The 20928-nt window shown below is 39.7% G+C and overlaps 1 protein-coding gene across 6 annotated transcripts in view; it reads left to right on the forward strand.

Annotated features, from left to right (window-relative positions):
* LOC122547353 (ensconsin-like) overlaps positions 1-20928 on the forward strand; it is a 146357-nt gene that overhangs the window by 79535 nt on the left and 45894 nt on the right. For 4 of the 6 annotated variants that reach the window (XM_043685998.1, XM_043686012.1, XM_043685988.1 and 1 more), the window contains exons 4-8: positions 5952-6115; positions 8976-9093; positions 13898-14008; positions 14786-14878; positions 18749-18871. In XM_043685998.1, coding sequence (XP_043541933.1) covers positions 5952-6115; positions 8976-9093; positions 13898-14008; positions 14786-14878; positions 18749-18871 — 609 coding nt within the window. The remainder of the gene's footprint in view (positions 1-5951; positions 6116-8975; positions 9094-13897; positions 14009-14785; positions 14879-18748; positions 18872-20928) is intronic. The other 2 variants (XM_043686003.1, XM_043686016.1) reach the window with 1 other exon arrangement.

Below are 20928 nucleotides of genomic sequence, written 5' to 3' on the forward strand. Positions count from 1 at the left end.
GACATGAGAGAGATGCTGTCCATAGCTGATTGGAAGGGAACCAAGGCAAGATTGTGTGCAGCAGCAACGGCAGGAGTTTCTGGGAAATTCACACAGCACTGCAGAAATTCATCCCAAGGAAGAATAAAGGTACTAAGGGGAGAACAAAGTAGCCATGGCTGACATAACAAGTCAGGGACATCATGAGAAGCAAAAGAAAAATCACACAATGTGGTGAAGATTAGTGGGAAGCCAGAGGACTGTGACCTCTTTTTAAAAACCAGCAGACAATATCTAAAAAAAAGGAATGCGGGGAGAAGGTGAAATGTGTAAGCTAACTAGTAATATTAAAATCGCAAGAATGTTTTGTAGATGAATCAAAGGTAAGAGAGAGGCGAGGGTCAATACTGGACTGTTGGAAAACAATGTTGGAGAATTAATAACGGAGAACAAAAAAAGGTGGATGAATTAAATCGGTACTTTGCATCAGTTTTCACAGTGGCAGACACCAGCAGCAAACCAAAATTTTGAGGGTTGGGTCAGAGGGGAGTGTAGAGGCTATCACTCAGAAAATGATGCTGAGGAAACTGAAGGTTCTGAAGGTGGGCAAATCACCTGAACCAGATGAACTACGTCATGGAGCTTTGAAGGAGATAGCTGAGGAGATTGTAGACGAATTGGTGACCTTTCAGGAGTCTCTAGTCTGGAAGAGTGTCGGATGACTGGAAAATAACTAATGTAACACCCCTGTTTAAGAAAAGAGGGAGGTGGAAGATAGGAAGCTATAGGCGGTTTAACTTGAGATTAATCATTGATAAACTTTAAAGGTGCATTATTGAGAATGTCGGATGTGGGAACTTAGGGGGAGTTTCCATGTTACAGAGGATTATATCTGCAATATATGCTGTTGATTGCAAATCCTATCAGATCGAAGTGATCTATTAGAGAGAGTTCGAGGCAATGAGGAATTTACAAGAGCAAGGGGATGTGATGGATGGCACTTACAGGAAGGGAAAAATTGTTGCAGATACTCACATAGATGGGTTAACTCCAGGAAAGGTAAGAGAGTTAGGCAAATAGTGCAGGAGTCTTCTGTGGCTATCCCCATTTCAAACAAGTATGCTATTTTGGAAAATGTAGGGGGCAATGGATTCTCAGGGGCATGTAGCAAGAGCAGCCAAGTTTCTAGTATAAAGACTGGCTCTAATGCAATGAGGAGTATGTCGGGTTCCAAGAGATCAGTTGTGTTAGGGGATTCTTTCGTTCGGGCACTGACAGAGGTTTCTGTGGCCAACAGTGAAAAATCAGAATGGTGTTGCCTTCCTGGTGCCAGGATCAAGGATGTCTGAGACTGTGCAGAATGTTCTCAAGGGGGAGAGACCAGCAGGAGGTCATTGTACACATTGGCACCAATGACATAGGAATGGAAAAGGTTGACATTCTGAAGGGAGAATATAGAGATTTTAGGCGTGAATCTAAAAGGTCCTCGAGAGCAGTGATATCTGGATTACTCCTGGTGCTATGAGCTAGTGAGGGTAGGAATAGGAGGATAGAGCAGATGAATGCATGGCTGAGGAGCTGGTTTATAGGAGAAGATTCACATTTTTGAATCCTTGGAATCTCTTCTGGGGTAGAAGTGACCTGTACAAGAAGGATGGATTGCACTGAATTGGAAGGGGACTAATAGATTGGCAGGGAGATTTGCTTGAGCTACTTGGGGATTTAAAATATTAAGATGGGGGGTGGCGTGGAGGGGTTTGGTGGGATCCAGGGAGATAGTGAGGAAAGAGCTCAATCTGAGACTGGTACAGTTGAGAAAAGAAACAAGTCAAACTGTCTGGGACCAAGCAGAGAACAAGTAGAACTGATAAATTAAATTACATTTATTTCAATGCAAGAGGCCAAACTGTCTGGGACCAAGCAGAGAACAAGGTAGGACTGATAAATTAAACTGCATTTATTTCGTGCAAGAGGCCTAAGAGGGAAGGCAGATGAACTCAGGGCTTGGTTAGGAACATGGGACTGGGATATCATAGCAATTACAGAAACATGGCTCAGAGATGGACAGGACTGGTAGCTTGATGTTCCAGGATACAAATGCAATAGGAAGGACAGAAAGAGAGGCAAGAGAGGAGGGGGAGTAGCGTTTTTGATAAGGGATAGCATTACAGATGTACTGAGGGAGGATATTCTTGGAAATCCATCCAGGGAAGTTATTTGGGTGGAACTGAAGTTGCTAGGGTGTTGATTGTATTATAGACCCCCTAATAGAGGGAAATTGAGAAACCGATTTATAAGGGGATCTCAGATATCTGTAAGAATAATAGGGTAGTTATGGTAGGGGATTTTAACTTTCCAAACATAGACTGGGACTGCCACAAGGTTGAGGATTTAGGTGGAGAGGAATTTGTGTGTACAAGACAATTTTCTGTTTCAGTATGTGGATGTACCTACCAGAGAAGGTGCAAAACTTGACCTACTCTTGGGAAATCAGGCAGGGCAGGTGATTGGGATGTTACTGGGGGAGCACTTTGGGGTCAGTGACTATAATTCTATTGGTTTTTAAATAGTGATGGAAAAGGATAGACCATATCTAAAAGTTGAAGTTTTAAATTGGAGGAAGGCTAACTTTGACAGCTTTAGGCAAGAACTTTCAAAAGTTGACTGGGCGCAGATGTTCGCAGGTAAAAGGACTGCTGGAAAATAAGAAGCCTTCAGAAATGAGATAATGAGAGTTTAGTGACAGTATAATTCTTGTTCGGATGAAAGGAAAGGCTGCTAGGTGTAGGGAATGCCTAATGACTAAAGAAATTGAAGGTTTGTTTAAGAAAAAGAAGGAAGCATATTCAAAGTTTGAGAGAAGATTTGTAGCTCGGGTGCTCGTTGTTGTGGTTCTGTTCGCCGAGCTGGGAATTAGTGCTGCAGATGTTTCGTCCCCTGTCTAGGTGACATCCTCAGTGCTTGGGAGCCTCAGTGCTTCTGTGATCTTTCCTCTGGCATTTGTAGTGGTTTGAATCTGCCGCTTCCGGTTGTCAGTTCCAGCTGTCCGCTGCAGTGGTCGGTATATTGGGTCCAGGTCGATGTGCTTATTGATTGAATCTGTGGATGAGTGCCATGCCTCTAGGAATTCCCTGGCTGTTCTGTTTGGCTTGTCCTATAATAGTAGTGTTGTCCCAGTCAAATTCATGTTGCTTGTCATCTGAGTGTGTGGCTACTAAGGATAGCTGGTCATGTCGTTTCGTGGCTAGTTGGTGTTCATGGATGCGGATTTTTAGCTGTCTTCCTGTTTGTCCTATGTAGTGTTTTGTGCAGTCCTTGCATGGGATTTTGTACAGCTATCCTTAGTAGCCACACACTCCGATGACAAGCAACATGAGTTTGACTGGGACAACACTACTATTATAGCCCTGAAGAAGGGCTTATGCCTGAAACGTCGATGCTCCTGTTCCCTGGATGCTGCCTGACCTGCGCTTTTCCAGCAACACATTTTCAGCTACTATTATAGGACAAGCCAAACAGAGAACAGCCAGGGAATTCCTAGAGGCATGGCACTCATCCACAGATTCAATCAATAAGCACATCGACCTGGACCCAATATACCGACCACTGCAGCGGACAGCTGGAACTGACAATTTCAGAAAATATTTCTTGGGTTGTCCTAAAAACTTTGATTCGGTGACTATAGCAATTTTTAATGGCGTTGAGGATTAAATAATTCCACATGTTTTGATATGATGGGATCATTAGTAATTTTTCACTTTAAGAATGCTGTTGTTCTATCTTGTTTTAGTAAAAATTACTTTCAAATACAATTGCAGAATGCAGGTCTTGATGAATTCAGAAGCATTGCAATTGTGTAATACAAGAAGCATTAGAATTTGTTTCTTCGCGAATAATTAAATAGTTTGGTAGTCCAAAAATTGGTATTACTGAAAAAGACCTATTTGGTTGAAATATTTCATCTTTCACTCAGGGCAGTTTAGAAGAACTGTTTTGAAATTTAAAATGAACTTGAAATTTGCAGAAAGCCTGACAGTTAGTTGTCAGTCATCATCAACTTCTCTGTGGAACTGCCTCTACCTATCACAGTCCACTTGCCAGCCAATCAGCACTTCTCTCATTGTCATAAATCCTGCTTTCCCTTTATTGATCTTCTTTTAAATTGTCTCGATGAGTATAAGAGAGAAAGTTTTGACAACGTATCTCTTAGCAGTAATTAGTGTTCTCATATCCAGCTATGACTTAGTAGAATATTCTCCTTCAAAGAGAGGGAAAATTGTCCAGGACAATTTCTAGTGAGAATTTTAACTACTTAAAAGCAAGCCATAGTCCCAGAAGACCATAGAGCTTCTCTCTTGTTAGAGTGAGGTGGCTGGTGGTAGTTTAACCTGAAGATCACCACACCTCAGGCAATGGGAAAGGTTGAGGAAGGGAACGCTTTATAGTAAACTCACCCAATGAGGTCATTAAACTCTCATTTTCGGCATCAATTGGCATTGCAAACCAGCTGTCTAGCCAACTGAGCTAACCCACCCCACTACATAAACTTATGTGCGATACAAGGGAGCAAGGGTACTGAATTTAAAGTGTTTCTCTCTGCATGCACCTAAATGGAAGCTGTCTGCATGATGACAATATCGGATATAGGAGTAGAAGTAGGCCATTCAGGCCATAGAGTCTGCTCTTCCATTCAGTGAGATCATGAATGATCTGATGATCATCAATTCCACTTCCTGGCTTCCCTTAGTGATTCAAAATTTCGGTCTTAGCCCTGAATATACTTAACGGTCATGCAGCTACCGTCACCTGTGGTAAAGAATTCCACTCACTATTTTAAATTTATTATATTCAATATTATAGCCATTTTCTGTTTCCCTGTTATTATTTCTCCAGTCTTATTCTCTAAGAGATCTCTTTAACTTTGGCCTCTCTCTTCATTTTTATGTATTTAAAAAAGCTCTTGCAAGAAATATTAAGATGGATAGCAAGTTACCTTCAAAGTTTATTTCCCCAATACTCTATCTTTCCATTTGTCATTACCCCATTGTACTTTTAATTAAAAAAATGATACTCTCCTTAAGTTCCCTGGTTAATGGTAAGGTGATTTATCCCACTTCGAGAATCTTTCTTTCTCACTTACATATATCTTTCCTGAAAGCCACAAACTGTTTTCTTAAAATATTTGCTATTTTTCCTCAACAATACTTGCAATAACCTCCTTTAATTGTCATTTTTTAATCTAACCTGTTCAGACTCTATGACACAGGTGGGGCTTGAACCCATACCTCTTGGTCCATGGGTTCAAGCCACTCCCACTGCACCTTAAGTGGGCCCTTCATTGTCTACTTCAGCGAGCTCTGCCCACATTTCTTTGTAAATACCTGTAGAGCATTTGTTTTCAACACCAGTTCTTCCCCCTCAAACTGAATTCTGCCATGTTATGGTCACTGCTTCCTAGGGGATCTTTTACTTTGACCTGATTTGTTAAGTTTGCCCCATTGCACATCACCAGATCCAAAATACCCTGATCCCTGATTAGATCAATAACATTTTGTTCCAGAAAACTGTCCCAAATGTAATGTCTGAATATGTCAACGTGTCTACCTTTTGCTAATGTAACTGTTCCAATGTACATTGATTGAAGTCCCCCATTATTAATCTACTGTCTCTCTCTTTATATGCCCTTATTATCTAATATGTACAAACAATCCACGCTCTAAATTTCTGATTAACACATACTGAAAAAATTATCATGCAATGCTTGCTTTCTAGGATGCACGCTATTTGATGACTGAAGACTATACTAGACAGATTATCTATTGGCATTTCAGATTTGCTGGACTACTTTTAAATGTTTCCTTTTTTCAATATTGCAATATTTCAATAAGGAAAGATCTTGTGACTTGCAGATTTTGTTTCATTTCATTTTGAAGCAAATTGTTGCGCTTCAGTTATAATTTTTTTTAATGTAGCTGCAAGGGACCAACTATTGCTTGAGAAAGAGGAAAAAGCAAGACAACATTATGAAAAACAACTTGAGGAGCGCAAGAAGAAAATTGAAGAACAGAGACTAAAAGAGGAAAGGCGACGTGCAGCTGTAGAAGAAAAACGGAAGCAAAGACTTCAAGAAGAAAAGGTACATTTTTGTGAAAGTCTACAATAAATTAGAAAAATCTTGCGTTGTGTGCATTTCCTTTTTTCCTTCCATCTGAAATCTTTCAACTTTTAAAACCCAAGCTGATTTGTTTGGTTTGATGTGTTCTGATTTTATATGAAGCTAATTTTTAACTTTGAGTCAGTGTACTTGACTTTTGGACCTTAGCAAGTGGTAATAATCTAAGTGTGAACCTCTTTAGCAGTAGAGGTAATGTGAGCTCCAAGGGGAGATAGTGAGGAAAGAGATCAACCTGAGACTGGTGAAAAGAAGCGAGTCAAACAGTCAGGGCAGGCAGGGACAAAGCAGAGAACAAGGTAGGACTGATAAATTAAACTGCATTTATTTCGTGCAAGAGGCCTAAGAGGGAAGGCAGATGAACTCAGGGCATGGTTAGGAACATGGGACTGGAATATCATAGCAATGAGAGAAGCATGGCTCAGGGATGGACAGGATTGGCAGCTTAATGTTCCAGGATACAAATGCTACAGGAAAGACAAAGGGAGGTAAGAGAGGAGGTAGAGTGGCATTTTTGATAAGTTTATAGCATTAAAGCTGTACTGAGGGAGGATGTTCCCGGAAATACATCCAGGAAGTTATTTGGGTGAAACTAAGAAAAAAGGAAGGGATGATCACCTTATTGGGAATGTATTATAGACCCCCTAATAGTCAGAGGTAAATTGAGAGACAAACTTGTAAGGAGATCTCTGCTATCTGTAAGAAGAATAGGGTGGTTATGGTAGGGAATTTTAACTTTTCAAACATAGACTGGGACTATCATAGTGTTAAGGGTTGAGATGGAGAGGAATTTGTTGAGCATGTACAAGAAAATTTTGTTTCAGTATAAGGAAGTACCTACGAGAGAAGGTGCAAAACTTGACCTACTCTTGGGAAATAAGGCAGGGCAGGTGACTGAGGTGTCAGTGGGGGGGCACTTTGGGGCCATCGACCATAATTCTATTAGTTTTAAAATTGTGGAAGATGTAGATAGTAGTGAAATAGATGGTGACATCTTGAAAAATGTCCGTATTACAGAGGAGGGAGTGCTGGATATCTTGAAACACATCTGTGGATAAATCCCAAGGACCTGGTCAAGTGTACCTTAGAACTCTGGGAAGCTAGGGAAATGATTGCAGGGCCCCTTGCTGTGATATTTGTATCATTGATAGTCACAGGTGAGGTGCCAGAAGACTGGAGGTTGGCTAACGTGCCACTGTTTAAGAAAAGTGGTAAGGACTAGCCAGGGAACCATAGACCAGTGAGCCTGACATTGATGGTGGGCAAGTTGTTGGAGGGAATCCTGAGGGACAGGATGTACATGTATTTGGAAAAGGGGCTGATTAGGGATAGTCAACATGGCTTTGTGCGTGGGAAGTAATGTCTCACAAACTTGGTTGAGTTTTTTGAAGACGGAACAGAGGATTGAGGGCAGAGTGGTGGACATGATGTATATGGACTTCAGTAAGGCATTTGACATTGTTCACCCTTGGAAGATTGGTTAGCAAGGTTAGATCTCATGGAATACACGTGAAAACTAGCTATTTGGATACAGAACTGGCTCGAAGGTAAAAGACAGAGGGTGGTGTTGGAGGGTTGTTTTTCAGACTGGAGGTCTGTGACCAGTGGAGTGCCACAAGGATCGGTGCTGGGTCCACTATGTTTCCTCATTTATATAAATGATGTGGATGTGAGCATAAGAGGTACAGTTAGTAAGTTTGCAGATGACACCAAAATTGGAGGTGTAGTGGACAGCGAAGAAGGTTATCTCAGATTACAGCAGGATCTTGATCAGATAGGCCAATGGGCTGAGAAGTGTCAGATGGAGTTTAATAAGATAAATGCGAGGTGCTGCATTTTGGGAAAGCAAATTTTAGCAGGACCTATACACTTAGTGGTAAGGTCCTCGGGAGTGTTGATAAACAGAGACCTTGGAGTGCAGGTTCATTACTCCTTGAAAGTGGAGTCGCAGGTAGGTAGAATAGTGAAGAATGTGTTTGATATGCTTTCCTTTTATTGGTCAGAGTATGGAGTACAGGAGTTGGGAGGTCATGTTGCAGCTGTACAGGACACTGGTTAGGCCACTGTTGGAATATTGTGTGAAGTTCTGGTCTCCTTCCAATCTGAAGGATATTGTGAAACTTGAAAGGGTTCAGAAAGGATTTACAAGGATGTTGCCAGGACTGGAGCATTTGAGCTATAGGGCCAGTCTGAATACGCTGGGGCTGTTTTCCCTGGAGTGACGGAAGCTAAGGGATGACCTTATAGAGGTTTATAAAATCATGAGGGGCATGGATAGGATAAATAGACAGTCTCTTCCCTGGTGTGGGGCAGTCCAGATCTAGAGGGCATAAGCTTAGGGTGAGAGGGGAAAGATATGAAAGAGACCTACGGGGCAACATTTTCACAGAGGGTGGTACGTGTATGGAATGAGCTGCCAGAGGAAGTGGTAGAGGCTGGTACGATTGCAACATTCAAAAGGCATCTGGATGGGTATATGAATGCGAAGGCTTGAGGGATATGGGCCAGGTGCTGGCAGGTGGGACTAAATTGGGTTGGGATATCTCGTCGGCATGGATGAGTTGGACTGAAGGGTCAGTTTCCGTGCTGTATGTTTCTGTCTCTATGACTCTATGATAGAGAAATTAGTGTGAACTAAATCAGTTCCAGAATAATTAACATTATTCCAGATGTTTTGCTGTGTAGATCCATTGGATTTGTGAATATATAATCAATGCAGATCATTTGGATTTTAACAAAATAGTGGCTCTTACTTAGAAATATGTTGCATAAATTTAACATGTGAATTACTTCATGCATGATAATGCAACTCCTCCTCTTGAAGGAACGACATGAAGCAGTTGTACGCCGCACGATTGAGAGAAGTCAAAGAATAAAGCAGAAGTCCAATCGGTGGTCATGGGGTGGAGCCCTACAAAGCAATGCAGCAATCAACCGAGATGGTATATCTTTTTTAACGAAACATTTGATTTTCCTGATGTAACTTACTCTCCTGGGCATGAATGCAAAATGTTTGGACAAAATGGATAAAATGGATACTTTATTCCTGATTGTTTTTCATGAAAAACAATGTATTGTTTCTTGTGAAATTTTACAATTCAATTGTTATAGCTTTGGGTCATAATGGTTATTAAAAACATGAGTATAGATAAGGTGAATAGATTTGGTCTTTTTCTGAGGGCAGGGAGTCCAAAACTAGAGGACATAGATTTAAGATGTGAGGGGAAAGATTTAAAGAACTGAGGGTTAACGTTTTCACGCAGAGGGTGGTGTGTATATGGAATGACCTGTCAGAGGAAATGTTGCAGACACACCGTACAGCATTTAAAAGTCGTCTGTTTGGGTTTATGAATAGAAAGGGTTTAGAGAGATATTGGCCAATGGGCAAATAAGACCCTGCCAGATTGGGATGCGTGATCAGCACAGATGAGTTGGACTGCAGGGTCTGTTTCTGTGTTGTATGACTCTATGACCATGACTGACTGACTGTAGAAAGTCTAATCATAATTATTCATCCATATTAATATGGCTTTCTAAAAAGGGGTTTCTCTCCTTTGCAATAGTTAGTTAGTTTCTTGGTTTCAAATTTTAATGTAAATGGTCAATGGTATTGGTGTGCAACGACAATTTTCATGAAATTCATTTTCATGAACATTAAACCTCATTTCTCTGCATCTTGAAATTTTCTTTAACCATTGCCTTTTGTGATATTTTATTTTTGTTTGCATGCTTCACATGCCATTAAGAAAGAAGGGTGGTGATGCTATAGATAACTCAAATAATGCGCTATAATCTTTGTATATCTTTTACACCATTTAATATGACTACAGCCCATCCAAATAATCAACCTATTAAATTGTTCTTAAACATTTTAAATACTGAAAATGTTTTGTGAAAATGTTTCCTGTATGCACAGTTTTGGTTCTTCAAGTTAAGGATACCTTCTAATGTCCTGCATTACCGCCATGCTACATTGAACACCTCAAACAGATCTAGCAACTCAACTGGGCATCCACGAAATGCTGTGGGCCAGCAACAGAAGTGAATTAAACTGCAGTCTGTAACCTCCAGCCTGTCACATCCCCACTCTTCCATGACTATCCAGCAAGGAGATCAGTTCAGTTCAAGGATGATCGCAGGAGGGCATGCAAGAAGCAGTGCCAAGCACACCTAACAATGAACTATCAACCTTGTAAAGCTATTGCACTCGACTATTTGCATGCCAGCCATTGGAAGCAGGATGTCTTAGACTAAGTTATCCTGCATTCTCTGGATCCGACCTAAACTCTGCAGTCGTGTCACATCCGGTATGAATGGTAGTTAATGAGCAATTTACTAGAGGAGGCAGTTCCATGAATATCCCAACACTCGGAGGGGGAATCTGATATAAGCAGTGCAAAAGACGAGGCCAAATGAATGATTCATCTCAGGTTGCTGATATTACAAATGCCAATCGTCAACCAATTTTTAATTCACTCCATGTGATATTAAGAAATAGCACAAGGTACCATATACTGCAAAGTCAATGGGCTTTGACAACATTCCAGTAGTAGTACTTTTTTTTTATAAAAGTGGAAAATTATCAAAGCATGTCAATGAACCTGTTTGTGCGCTGAGCTTCTACATTTCAAAACTGTTGTCTGAATTCTTTAACCTGGAAATGGTCTTATGTTTGACATTGCTTTCTAATCATTCAATTAGTTGTTAGAAATTGCATGTCTTAAATGATCATTGATTAAATGATGAAATGATTAAATGGTCTTGTAAGACCATTCTTGCAGGTTCTATGTAGTGGAATACTTACACTCTAAATGTTATCTACCTTGGTGTACCTGGCAAGGTAAATGATTTTTAAATTTTTTTTTACTGAAAGCAAGCTGTTAGTTGACAAAAGTGCTGAAATGTTTCAACTACAGTCAGGAAAACCAGTTTCTAAAGTGCTGTTATTTCTGTGTCTGGGTTGCATATACTGTAGATTTCCCCCCCCCAAAATACCCAAGACCTACCGTGGAAGTCCGAAACTGCGGATAGTCACAAACCTGTTCATTAAATGGGAAACTTACCTTCCCGGTAGCCACCTGGTCCCTGGTTCTGGAACGTTCCCCATAATATGCTCGGGCAAGCCACAGGTAAAGGAAACCACGGAAAATTGACCTGCGGATATGGCGGTTGGCCTGTGTAGTTTTCTCTGCTTTAATCCCAGCTGTTCCATTGTGATTAAAACTCTGGTATCGACCTGACCACATGGAAAATTGCCAGCTATGTCCGGTTGTCCGAACAAGACGCATCCAACCCACCTAATTACTGCCCCATTATTCTACATTAGAATCACAAAAGTGATGGAAGGAGTCATCGCTACTACTACTTAAGCACCGTGTGCTCAGCAAAAATCTTGTTACTGGTGTTCGGTTTGGGTTTCACTTCGGGTCATTCCTCCTCTGACTTCATTACAGCCTTATCCAAACATTGACAAAAGAGTTGCTCTCCAGACTTAAGGTGAGATCAGAACAACTGCCCTTGACATCGATGCACTGTTTTACCAAAAGGCATCAAGGAGTTCTGGCAAAATTGAAATCGGGGGGGAAAATTCTTTGATTTGGGTCATACCTCGCATGAAGGAATATGGTTGGTGGTTGCCAGAGGTCAGTCATCTTCTCTTCAGGATATCTCTACTGGAGTTCCTCAGGGTAGTATATTAAGGCCAACTATATTTCTAAGGCTGTTTCATCAATGACCTTTATATAATCAGATCATAAATGGCAGAAGTGTTTGCTGATTGTTATGAATTGAGGAAATTAAACAATGACTGAGTCACTGATGCATCCTATGTTCATTTTGAAGCAAAATTTGGACAACATCCGGGCTTGAGCTAATAAGTGTCAAGTTGTGCTACACATATAAAACTGAACATTTTCAAACAAGAGAATCTGACCATCTCCTCTTGACATTTAAGGCATTACCAACGTTGACTCCCCTTATCAACATCTAGAGGGATATTATTGACCAGAAACTGAATTGGAGCATCCATATAAAACTGACTAGAGGAGCAGTGAGTTACCCCAGTGCCTATTTCCCATCTACAATACACAAGTCTACAGTGTGGTGGAATACTCCATACTTGCCTCAACATGTGCAACTCCAACAGTAGTTAAGAGGTGTGACGCCATCCAGGAGAAAACAGTGTGTTTGAATGCTTCCCAGTCCACCTTGTGTGTTCACTCCCTTCACAATGAAAACTAACCATTCACAAGATGCACAGCAATAACTTGCCAAGGCTCTTCTACATTTTGCAAACCTGTGACCTCGACCACTTGGATAAAAATAATAGATGCATAAGAGCGCCACATGTTGGCTTCCTTCCAAGCTGCAGAGTATCCTGCCTTAGGACTATATTGCTATTGGTTCACTGTCACGTGTCGAAGTTCTGGAGATGATTGCTAAAACTCACTGGTTGTTGCTAATTCAAAGGACTGCAGCGGTTCAAAAAGCAACTCGTGATGATGACCTTGAGAACAATTGCAGATGGGCTTTAAATATCAGCCTAGTCGGTGAAATCTATGTTTAATGAGTTGATCTAAAAATATTATCCCTCTTAGTTGCACATCCCCTAATTTCCGAACAGAAACAAATTTCATCCTCAAGTTTGTAAATTTCAATTGGCCTTTCCTTAATAGTTTTTTGGAGAAGAGAGTTCCAGATTTTGACTCCATTGTTTGTGAAACAGCACTTGCTGAGATCAATCTGAATGGCCTAACATTTAAATATGTGTTTTAGATGTTTCCAAAGAAAAGATGTTCTCTCTCCACCCCATCAAATTCTCCAAACATCTTAAACTTCAAATACAGGTACCCAATCCTTATCCGAAACCCTTGGGACCAGCTGGTTTTCGGAATTGAGTTTTTCAGATTTTTGAATACGTGTCAGTTTAATAGTGAAATTGAAAAAAATCTTACTACTCACAGGTGCGTCTGCTGTAAGAGCCCTGAGACAGAATTGACACCTGCCAGTACAAGGCCACATCCCCACATCACATCTGAGTGACATGGGCCGAGTGGGTGTGGAGTTGGGTTAACTGTTTCCACACCAAGTAACCTTTTATATGGAGGAAAAAAAGCTTCATGAAAACATCTTCGGATTTCAGAAAAAGGGTTGTACAAACCTAACCAATGTATCACATTCTTGTAACGACTCTTTTAGGCCAAGTGTAATTCCTTGAAACTGCGCCAGGGCCTTTCAAAGGTCAATATCTCCTCCTTTGAATAAACTAAAATACTGCAGATGCTGGAAATCAGAAACAATGTGCTGGAGAAACTCAACATGTCTGCAGCATCTGTAAAGTCCATTTTGACGACTTCAGAAGTGAACCTCCTTCATGTGTGGTGCTGGAAACAAATGTAGTTCTCCCAATTATGTGAACTAACCAGAACACACACCCATTTGAACTGTAATCACTTTGCAGTATTTTTCCTCCACTTATGTGGACAGCTCATCCATTAATCTATGTTTCCATATTAATCATGCATTAATTATATGATCTTTTCACTTCAAAAAGAAAAGTTCAATAGAGCCATTTCTGGGATAAATTTGTAACCGCTTAATCTTGCAGTTCCACTAAAAAAGACATGCTTTGTAACTTTCATAACTCTGAGGTGTATCTGAAATATTGCAGTTGGTCTTTCAAGTTTAATATTAACAAAGAAATGCTATATATAGGCAATCAACTGCAAATATTTCCATTTGTTTTAGATGCAGATAGGCGATCAGTATCTACAATGAACCTTGCAAAAAATGCTGATCCTGTCATTAGCAAGCGGCTGTCATCCTCATCTGCAACATTATTAAATTCTCCGGACAGAGGTACCTTCTTAGGCACTGGTTTTCTTCACGTAACATTTTATGATGAAATACAATATCAAGTTTCTTTTGGATGGATACAGTGTAATATTTTTTCACAATCTTTAGTGTGTTTAATGATATGTGCCATCCCAGTTTACATCCTCGCATGCTACTTTGTTTACGCATTTTTAATTTTTTGTTTGATTTTTTTTAGTACAAGTCCTTTTTAATTTGTCTTTTTCATTGTCCTGCACCCAGAACCAGCAGACAATATTGTAAAATATGTATAATCGCATAGTCTTATGCAAGCAGTTAAATATTTTCCCTTGTGCAGTTTTTAAAATGCTTGGCTTTTTCGTGGTTTATTGTCTTCAAAAATATCCTGCAATTTGTTTTTAACAACAGCTTTCCCGATTCCCGGAAACACACTCTAGTACTCAGCACGAACAAGAATTGGGGGTACCTGCTGTGAGCAAGATTGCTCATAAATAGCATCAACAAGATTTGATCAAATCAAGAGAAATGCAGTCAAATTATCAGTTCCTTGAGCAAGGAAACCCTCTCCTGTTGATTGTCAGTTGCATAAAAATTCTGGACAATCATACTTTCTATATTCGTGCAATTTATATATTAATGCAATTCTTAATTCCTGTTCTCTGATTACTAATCTCTGAATTTTCTGTGTAATGGCTCTTAAAGTTGTCTTGAGTCTTGCCTGCGATTATGAAACGATCTAAAAGGTGCGGGTGGATAGTTAATAGAAAAGACAAGTTAACAACATTTTTGATTTTTGTACAGCTCTCAAACAAAGGATTGCATACTTTCTTAAGTATCCCTGTAAACCATGTTCTGTATCAACATCAGAAAAGTCCTGCTTCAAATCTAAACAAGGTTTTCAAAGAAAAATTTATCTAACATTTTCTCATCAAACTGTTTATTGGCTGCACCATGAATTTAACTGTGAAACTGACTGTGAAGTGGATCCTTTTTGCATTATGTTTCTCACAATAACAAATTAATTTAGTTTTCTTGAATCTTCTGTTTTTAACCTCCTAGGTTTGGTATTTGAATTTGCCTTCAGAGGCAGCATTAAATGAAATTTTGTCAGTATCATGTTTCTACGAACCTAAACTTTAATCAAGTGCATTTGAATTTGAGGAAACTATATACATTTGGATTTTTGAAACCATTTGTCTGAGGTAGCATTTGTTTTTTCTGAACCATTTAGCTGAACTAAGCATAAATGTTTAACATTTGCGCTTTCCTACTCTTGGTACCCAGCAGATGCACATTACTTGATGTGTTATAGAATATATGCTGCAACCTTACCAAATGTGGAATTGATCTGCAGAATAGAGCACACAAGGGGATATTCAGCCTATCCCATCTGTATTGGCTGTCCAAATGGGCAATTCTGTCTCCATTATTTCCATCTTCTCTACTAATAACCACCAAATTCACTTTTCAAAAGCCTGATTGAACCTGCATCCTGCAAATTCTCAGGCAATGTATTCCAGATCAAAACCACTAGTTGGGTAAAAACTTCTTTTCATTGCTACTAATTTAAATCTGGGACCCCTCATTCTTCTTCCTTTCACTAATAGGGAAATGTTCTCCTTATTTACACTGTCCAGACCCCTCATTTTGAAAGCCTCAATCGCATCACTCCTCAACCTTCCCTTCCAAGTGTATCCCTAAACTTCCCGATCCACCTGTGTTTTGTGTTATCCAACATCCATCCTCGACAACTTGAACATAAGGAAAAGACAAACCATTTGCTTTGACCCTCTTTATAAACCATTTCCCATACCAACTGTCTTCCTCACCATGCTAATTCAATCCCACTCCCTGGCTGCAGTGTCGAGGAAAATGATTGTTCTCAACATGTCCTTCAGCTAAGGTTCTGGCTTCTTCAAGATCGCCCATCTCTTACTGCAAATGAGAATTTAACTCTTCATTTCACTTGTCCAGACTTGGGTTTCTAATTTTAAATGTTTAGTCTTGCATGCATGGGAGATGTACGCATCATGAAAATGGCATGCTGCTCAAATTTTTAATGTAACTAGTTTTATCGCAATTTTACAGATGCTTCTAATCCACTGTTCTTTAAATAATTTCCAATCAAAAGGTTACATGTTTGTTCACCCATCTCTCTCCCCAACGTTCCAAATTGTTAACACATGACTATATTGTCCAGTCATATATATTCACATCTCAAACTGTATGTACTCTTGTGATTGTCAAGAAATCTACAATGTCCGTTTTCCCATTCCGTCCCTCCTATTGCCTATACTATCTGTTTTTCCTTTCAAGGTCCCCAGCTTTGCCTAGATTTCATTATTCCAATTCCCTCTTGAAAAGCCTGCAATCTTTCACTCTCCATAAGCTTGAGTTTATGTAAGCCTTTGACCTATATCTAAATCACATAAAATCTTGTTTACCCATAAGCCCTGTGTTTTTTTTTGAAAAGTTCATGGGTGTGGGTGTTGCTAGCAAGGTAGGCATTTGTTGCTCAGCCTCAATTGGACTTCAACTGAGCTTTATTTCAGAATGCAGTTAAAAGTTGACCATGTCATGGGTCTGGGGTCACATGTACACCAGTAGGAATATATTAATTTTTGGGTTGCTACGTTGTAACTAGTGAGGTACTGCAAAGATCAATGCTTGAACTCTCAACTATCCACAATCTATATCACTGTTTTGGATGCGGTGATTTGAATATGGTATTTCCAAGTCTAGCGATGACACAAGACTTTGTGGAATTGAGAGTTTTGAATAAGGTAAAATTCTTCAAAGGTATGGGGAGGCTAAGTGTGTGGTCAGAAGTTTGAAGATTTTCCATATTGGTAAGCAAAACAGAAATGCAGAATATTTTGTAATGAGAGGCTAGGAAACATGGAACTTCAAGGGTACTTGGGTATCCTAGTTCATGAGCCACTGAAAATTAATGTGAGGACAGCAAACAATTAAGAAGGAAAGTAGTATCTTGGCCTTTATTACAAGAGGTTTGAGTAAAGTAGTAAAAGTTTTTACTACGATTACATAGAGCTTTGGTGTGCAATTTTGATCTTAACCAACAGAGGGATTTGCTTGTCAAACAGGGAGTGCAAATAAATTGGAATTAAATTCCAATTTAATTCTGGAAAGGGATTGTCTCATGAGGAAGGATTAAATAAACTGGGCCTCTATTTTTAGGCTTATTAAGAATGAGAGATGATTTCATTCATCAGTTAAATATGCAGAATTCTTACAAAGCTCAATTAGGTAGAGGCGGGAAGAGGTTTATCCTAGTTTGCTGGGGTTAAGGGGAAGGTGCAGGTGACACAGTCTCCGCATATGGGGAAGACCCTTTTGGACTGAAGTGACGGAGAATTTCTTCACTCAGAGGATATTGAATTGTTGAGGGCTATGCTCCAGAGGGCTGTGGAAATTCAGCAAATGAGTACGTTCAAGACTAAGTTTGATTTAGATTTCTGGATTTTAAAAATTCAAGGGATATACGATAGTGCAGAAACAGAGTTGAAGTAGAAGGTCAGCCATGATCTAATTGAATAGTGGAAAGGGCTTGAAGGGTTGAATGACTTATTTCTCCTATTTGTGTTCTTATGACCTAATTGTAGAGTATTTAAAGTTATTAAAGGAGTTAGTTGACTTAATGACATACAAATTTGTTTAAAAGTTGGTAGGCATTGTTATTTAATTCAGTAATTTATAATTATGCACTAAGCTCCCTAATTAAAAATGTTAAAAAGCCTTTCATCAGTATGACAAGAGGATTTGATTTCCAGAACAGTTTCACATTCCAATTTTGAAGCTTAATGTGTACTTTTGTTTGTAAGGCTTATGCATTGCAATTTTGATATTTTAATATGATCAATTCACACTGCTTTGCATGAAGTAAATTGTCTGTTTTGCCAATTCTATATAAATTGCCAGTTTGATACAAATTGCCTTTTCAAATTAGATTAGGTTACATTACAGTGTGGAAACAGGCCCTTCGGCCCAACAAGTCCACACCGCCGCGCCGAAGCGTAACGCACCCATACCCCTACATATGCCCCTCACCTAACACTACGGGCAATTTAGCATGACCAGTTCACCTGACCTGCACATCTTTGGACTGTGGGAGGAAACCGGAGCACCCGGAGGAAACCCACGCAGACACGGGGAGAATGTGCAAACTCCACACACAGTTGCCTGAGGCGGGAATTGAACCCGGGTCTCTGGCGCTGTGAGGCAGCAGTGCTAACCACTGTGCCACCGTGCCGCCCACCTTATAGTTTGTATAACTATAAGGTTTCAACTTTTTAAATACTTCTGCCTGGTTACTTTGTGGCATGAAATATCTTAAATGACTTGATGCTTAATTAAGCTAAGGATATGTATGTTGCTGAAGCATCTAAAGTATCACATGTAATGCTGAATTTGTTGGTAAATCGTAGTACCATCCTGCTGACCAACCTAATGCATTTTTATATTCGCTGCTTCCTCCAGCAACAGCCCACTAAGTTATGTTGGCTATTATTTATGTACTTAACTGCAGTTATGCTGCCAATTATGCTTTGTCCTTATCCCAGAAGTTTAAGCACTGGCGCAAAGCTCTATATGAACGTAAATAGTGTTTAACCCCGCGCGCACACCCTTTTTTTTTTTTTTGTTCATGCCCCCTCACAGCTGCTCTACCAGTGCCTCTCTACACACTTTGTATATTTTATCTCGGAGATGTATTGAAATATGCTAACTTTTCTTAATTCTGCATAGCCCGACGTTTGCAGCTCAGTCCTTGGGAAAGTAATATTGTCAATCGCCTTCTGACGCCTACTCATTCATTCTTAGCCAGGAGCAGAAGTACAGCAGCTTTGTATGGAAATGGTCAGGATTCAGGTAATTCTATACATTGAAATTTCAATTACTTTCCTAATTCTACAGTGTTAAAATAATTGTTTGCTAATAGAATAGTCAAAAATGGAAGATCTGTGTGTGTGTGTGTGAAATTTTAAAATAAGTATGAAAACTTTGAAAGTTGCATACCAAGCACTTTTAGGTAAAGGGCAAAAGGTTTAGAGCAGATTTGAGGAAAAACATTATTCACCCAGAGAGTGGTGGGATTCTCAAACTCTGTTGGTATGGTAGAGGCAGAAATCCTCATTTCTAAGAAGTAAAGCTATGAACCAAGCTCTGGAAAATGGGATGAGAATAGTTAGGTTATTTTTGAGTGGCACGTACACGATGGGCCAAAAGGCCTTTTTTCTGTGCTGCAGATCTCTGACCCATTCATGTAAAAATCGCATCTTGTTTCCTCAATGTCCTGGACCTGTCTTCCATCAAAATGTTAGAAGTCTGAGTGATCATTGTGCAATCATTAATGTTGCACCATTTGTTGCTACATAGATGTTGAAGTAGCACCAATCCACAGTCTAGACCTGGATGTTGTCTAGATCTCACTGTATAAATGGCAAGTAACGTTTTATGCCACAAGTGCTATCTCGAACAAGCCAGAAGCCAGTCAATGCTCCTTAACATTCATTGGCATTACAGTCGCTGAATCCCTTGCTCCCAACATCCAAAGGATTGCCATTACCAGAAACTGAACTGGGCCAACTATGTAACAAGTGCAAGACAAAAGTTAGGAATTCTGTGTCGAGTAGCACATCTCCTGACTACCCAGAGTCTATCCGCCATCTAGAATCACAAGTCCAAAATATTCTGCATTCATCCAGGCAAATGGAATCTCAAACACTCCAGAAGCTCAATACTATCCAGGATAAAGCACTGTGTTTTGATCAGCGCCTGATCCACCACCTTCATTGTTCATTCCCTCCTCCACTGACAGTGACAGCAGTGTATATCATCCACTTCACTGCCGCAATTTACCTAATGTTTCTTCAGTAGTGCCTTCCAAATATGTACCATCTACCACCAAGAAGGCTAAAGGCAATAGATACATAGAACACCACCTGCAAATTCCCCTCTGAGCCACATTTTATCCTATCTGAGAACCATATTGTTACTTTTGTCATATGGTCAAAATTCTAGAACTTAAGAGTACCTACAGTGCACATGCACTGTGATGGTTCAAAAAGGCAGCTCACAATTACCCTCCATCACAAGGGCATTTAAGAATAGGCAATAAATAATGGCCTAGCTGTCAACACTCCCATCCCATGAATTAATACTTTTAAAAGTTATTACAAAAAGGAATTAGTTCTACAGTAATCGAACCAAACTGGAAAACGTTTACATTACTATTTGTAGGTGCTTTGTGAATACCAAAATTATCAGAAGTAATTCCAGTAATGCAGAATATACACGTTTGCAAATGTGTAATTCAAGTCTAGTTTGCTAGATTCCTTGATTCAAAAGTAACAACAAATTTATCAGTGCAACTCTTCTACTTATTCAATTCTGGTTTATAAAATTGGCGGCCGTGATTAAGGTTTACTGAGCTGGGAAGTCTCGCACTTCGGTTTCCATGCATTAAGTTAAATAGTGTAGAAGAAGATGGCATTTGAGCAATGGAAGAGAGTGGATGTTGAAGACAGATAACTAATATGGATGTGGTCAATCCTATTTATAGTGTACAATGTTGTAATTCTAAATTACTGTTGATTCTGCTTTTTTAATTTGTTTACTCAGTCTTGTTTAGCTGAAATTGTATGTCTGCCTCTGAAATACTCAGAATTAGTGCTGGAGGCTGGTACAATTGCAACATTTAAAAGGCTTTTGGATAGGTATATGAATAAGAAGGGTTTGGAGGGATATGGGCTGGGTGCTGGCAGGTGGGACTAGATTGGGTTGGGATATCTGGTCGGCATGGACTAGTTGGACCGAAGGGTCTGTTTCCATGGTGTACATGTCTATAGAAAAAAAATTGGATTTAAATTTAAAACTAATAAAGTCTCTGAATAAAAGTTAAAGCCATGGTGACAAATAAGATACCA

This window comes from Chiloscyllium plagiosum, chromosome 3 (genome assembly GCF_004010195.1).
Source record: "Chiloscyllium plagiosum isolate BGI_BamShark_2017 chromosome 3, ASM401019v2, whole genome shotgun sequence".
Lineage (NCBI taxonomy): Eukaryota > Metazoa > Chordata > Chondrichthyes > Orectolobiformes > Hemiscylliidae > Chiloscyllium > Chiloscyllium plagiosum.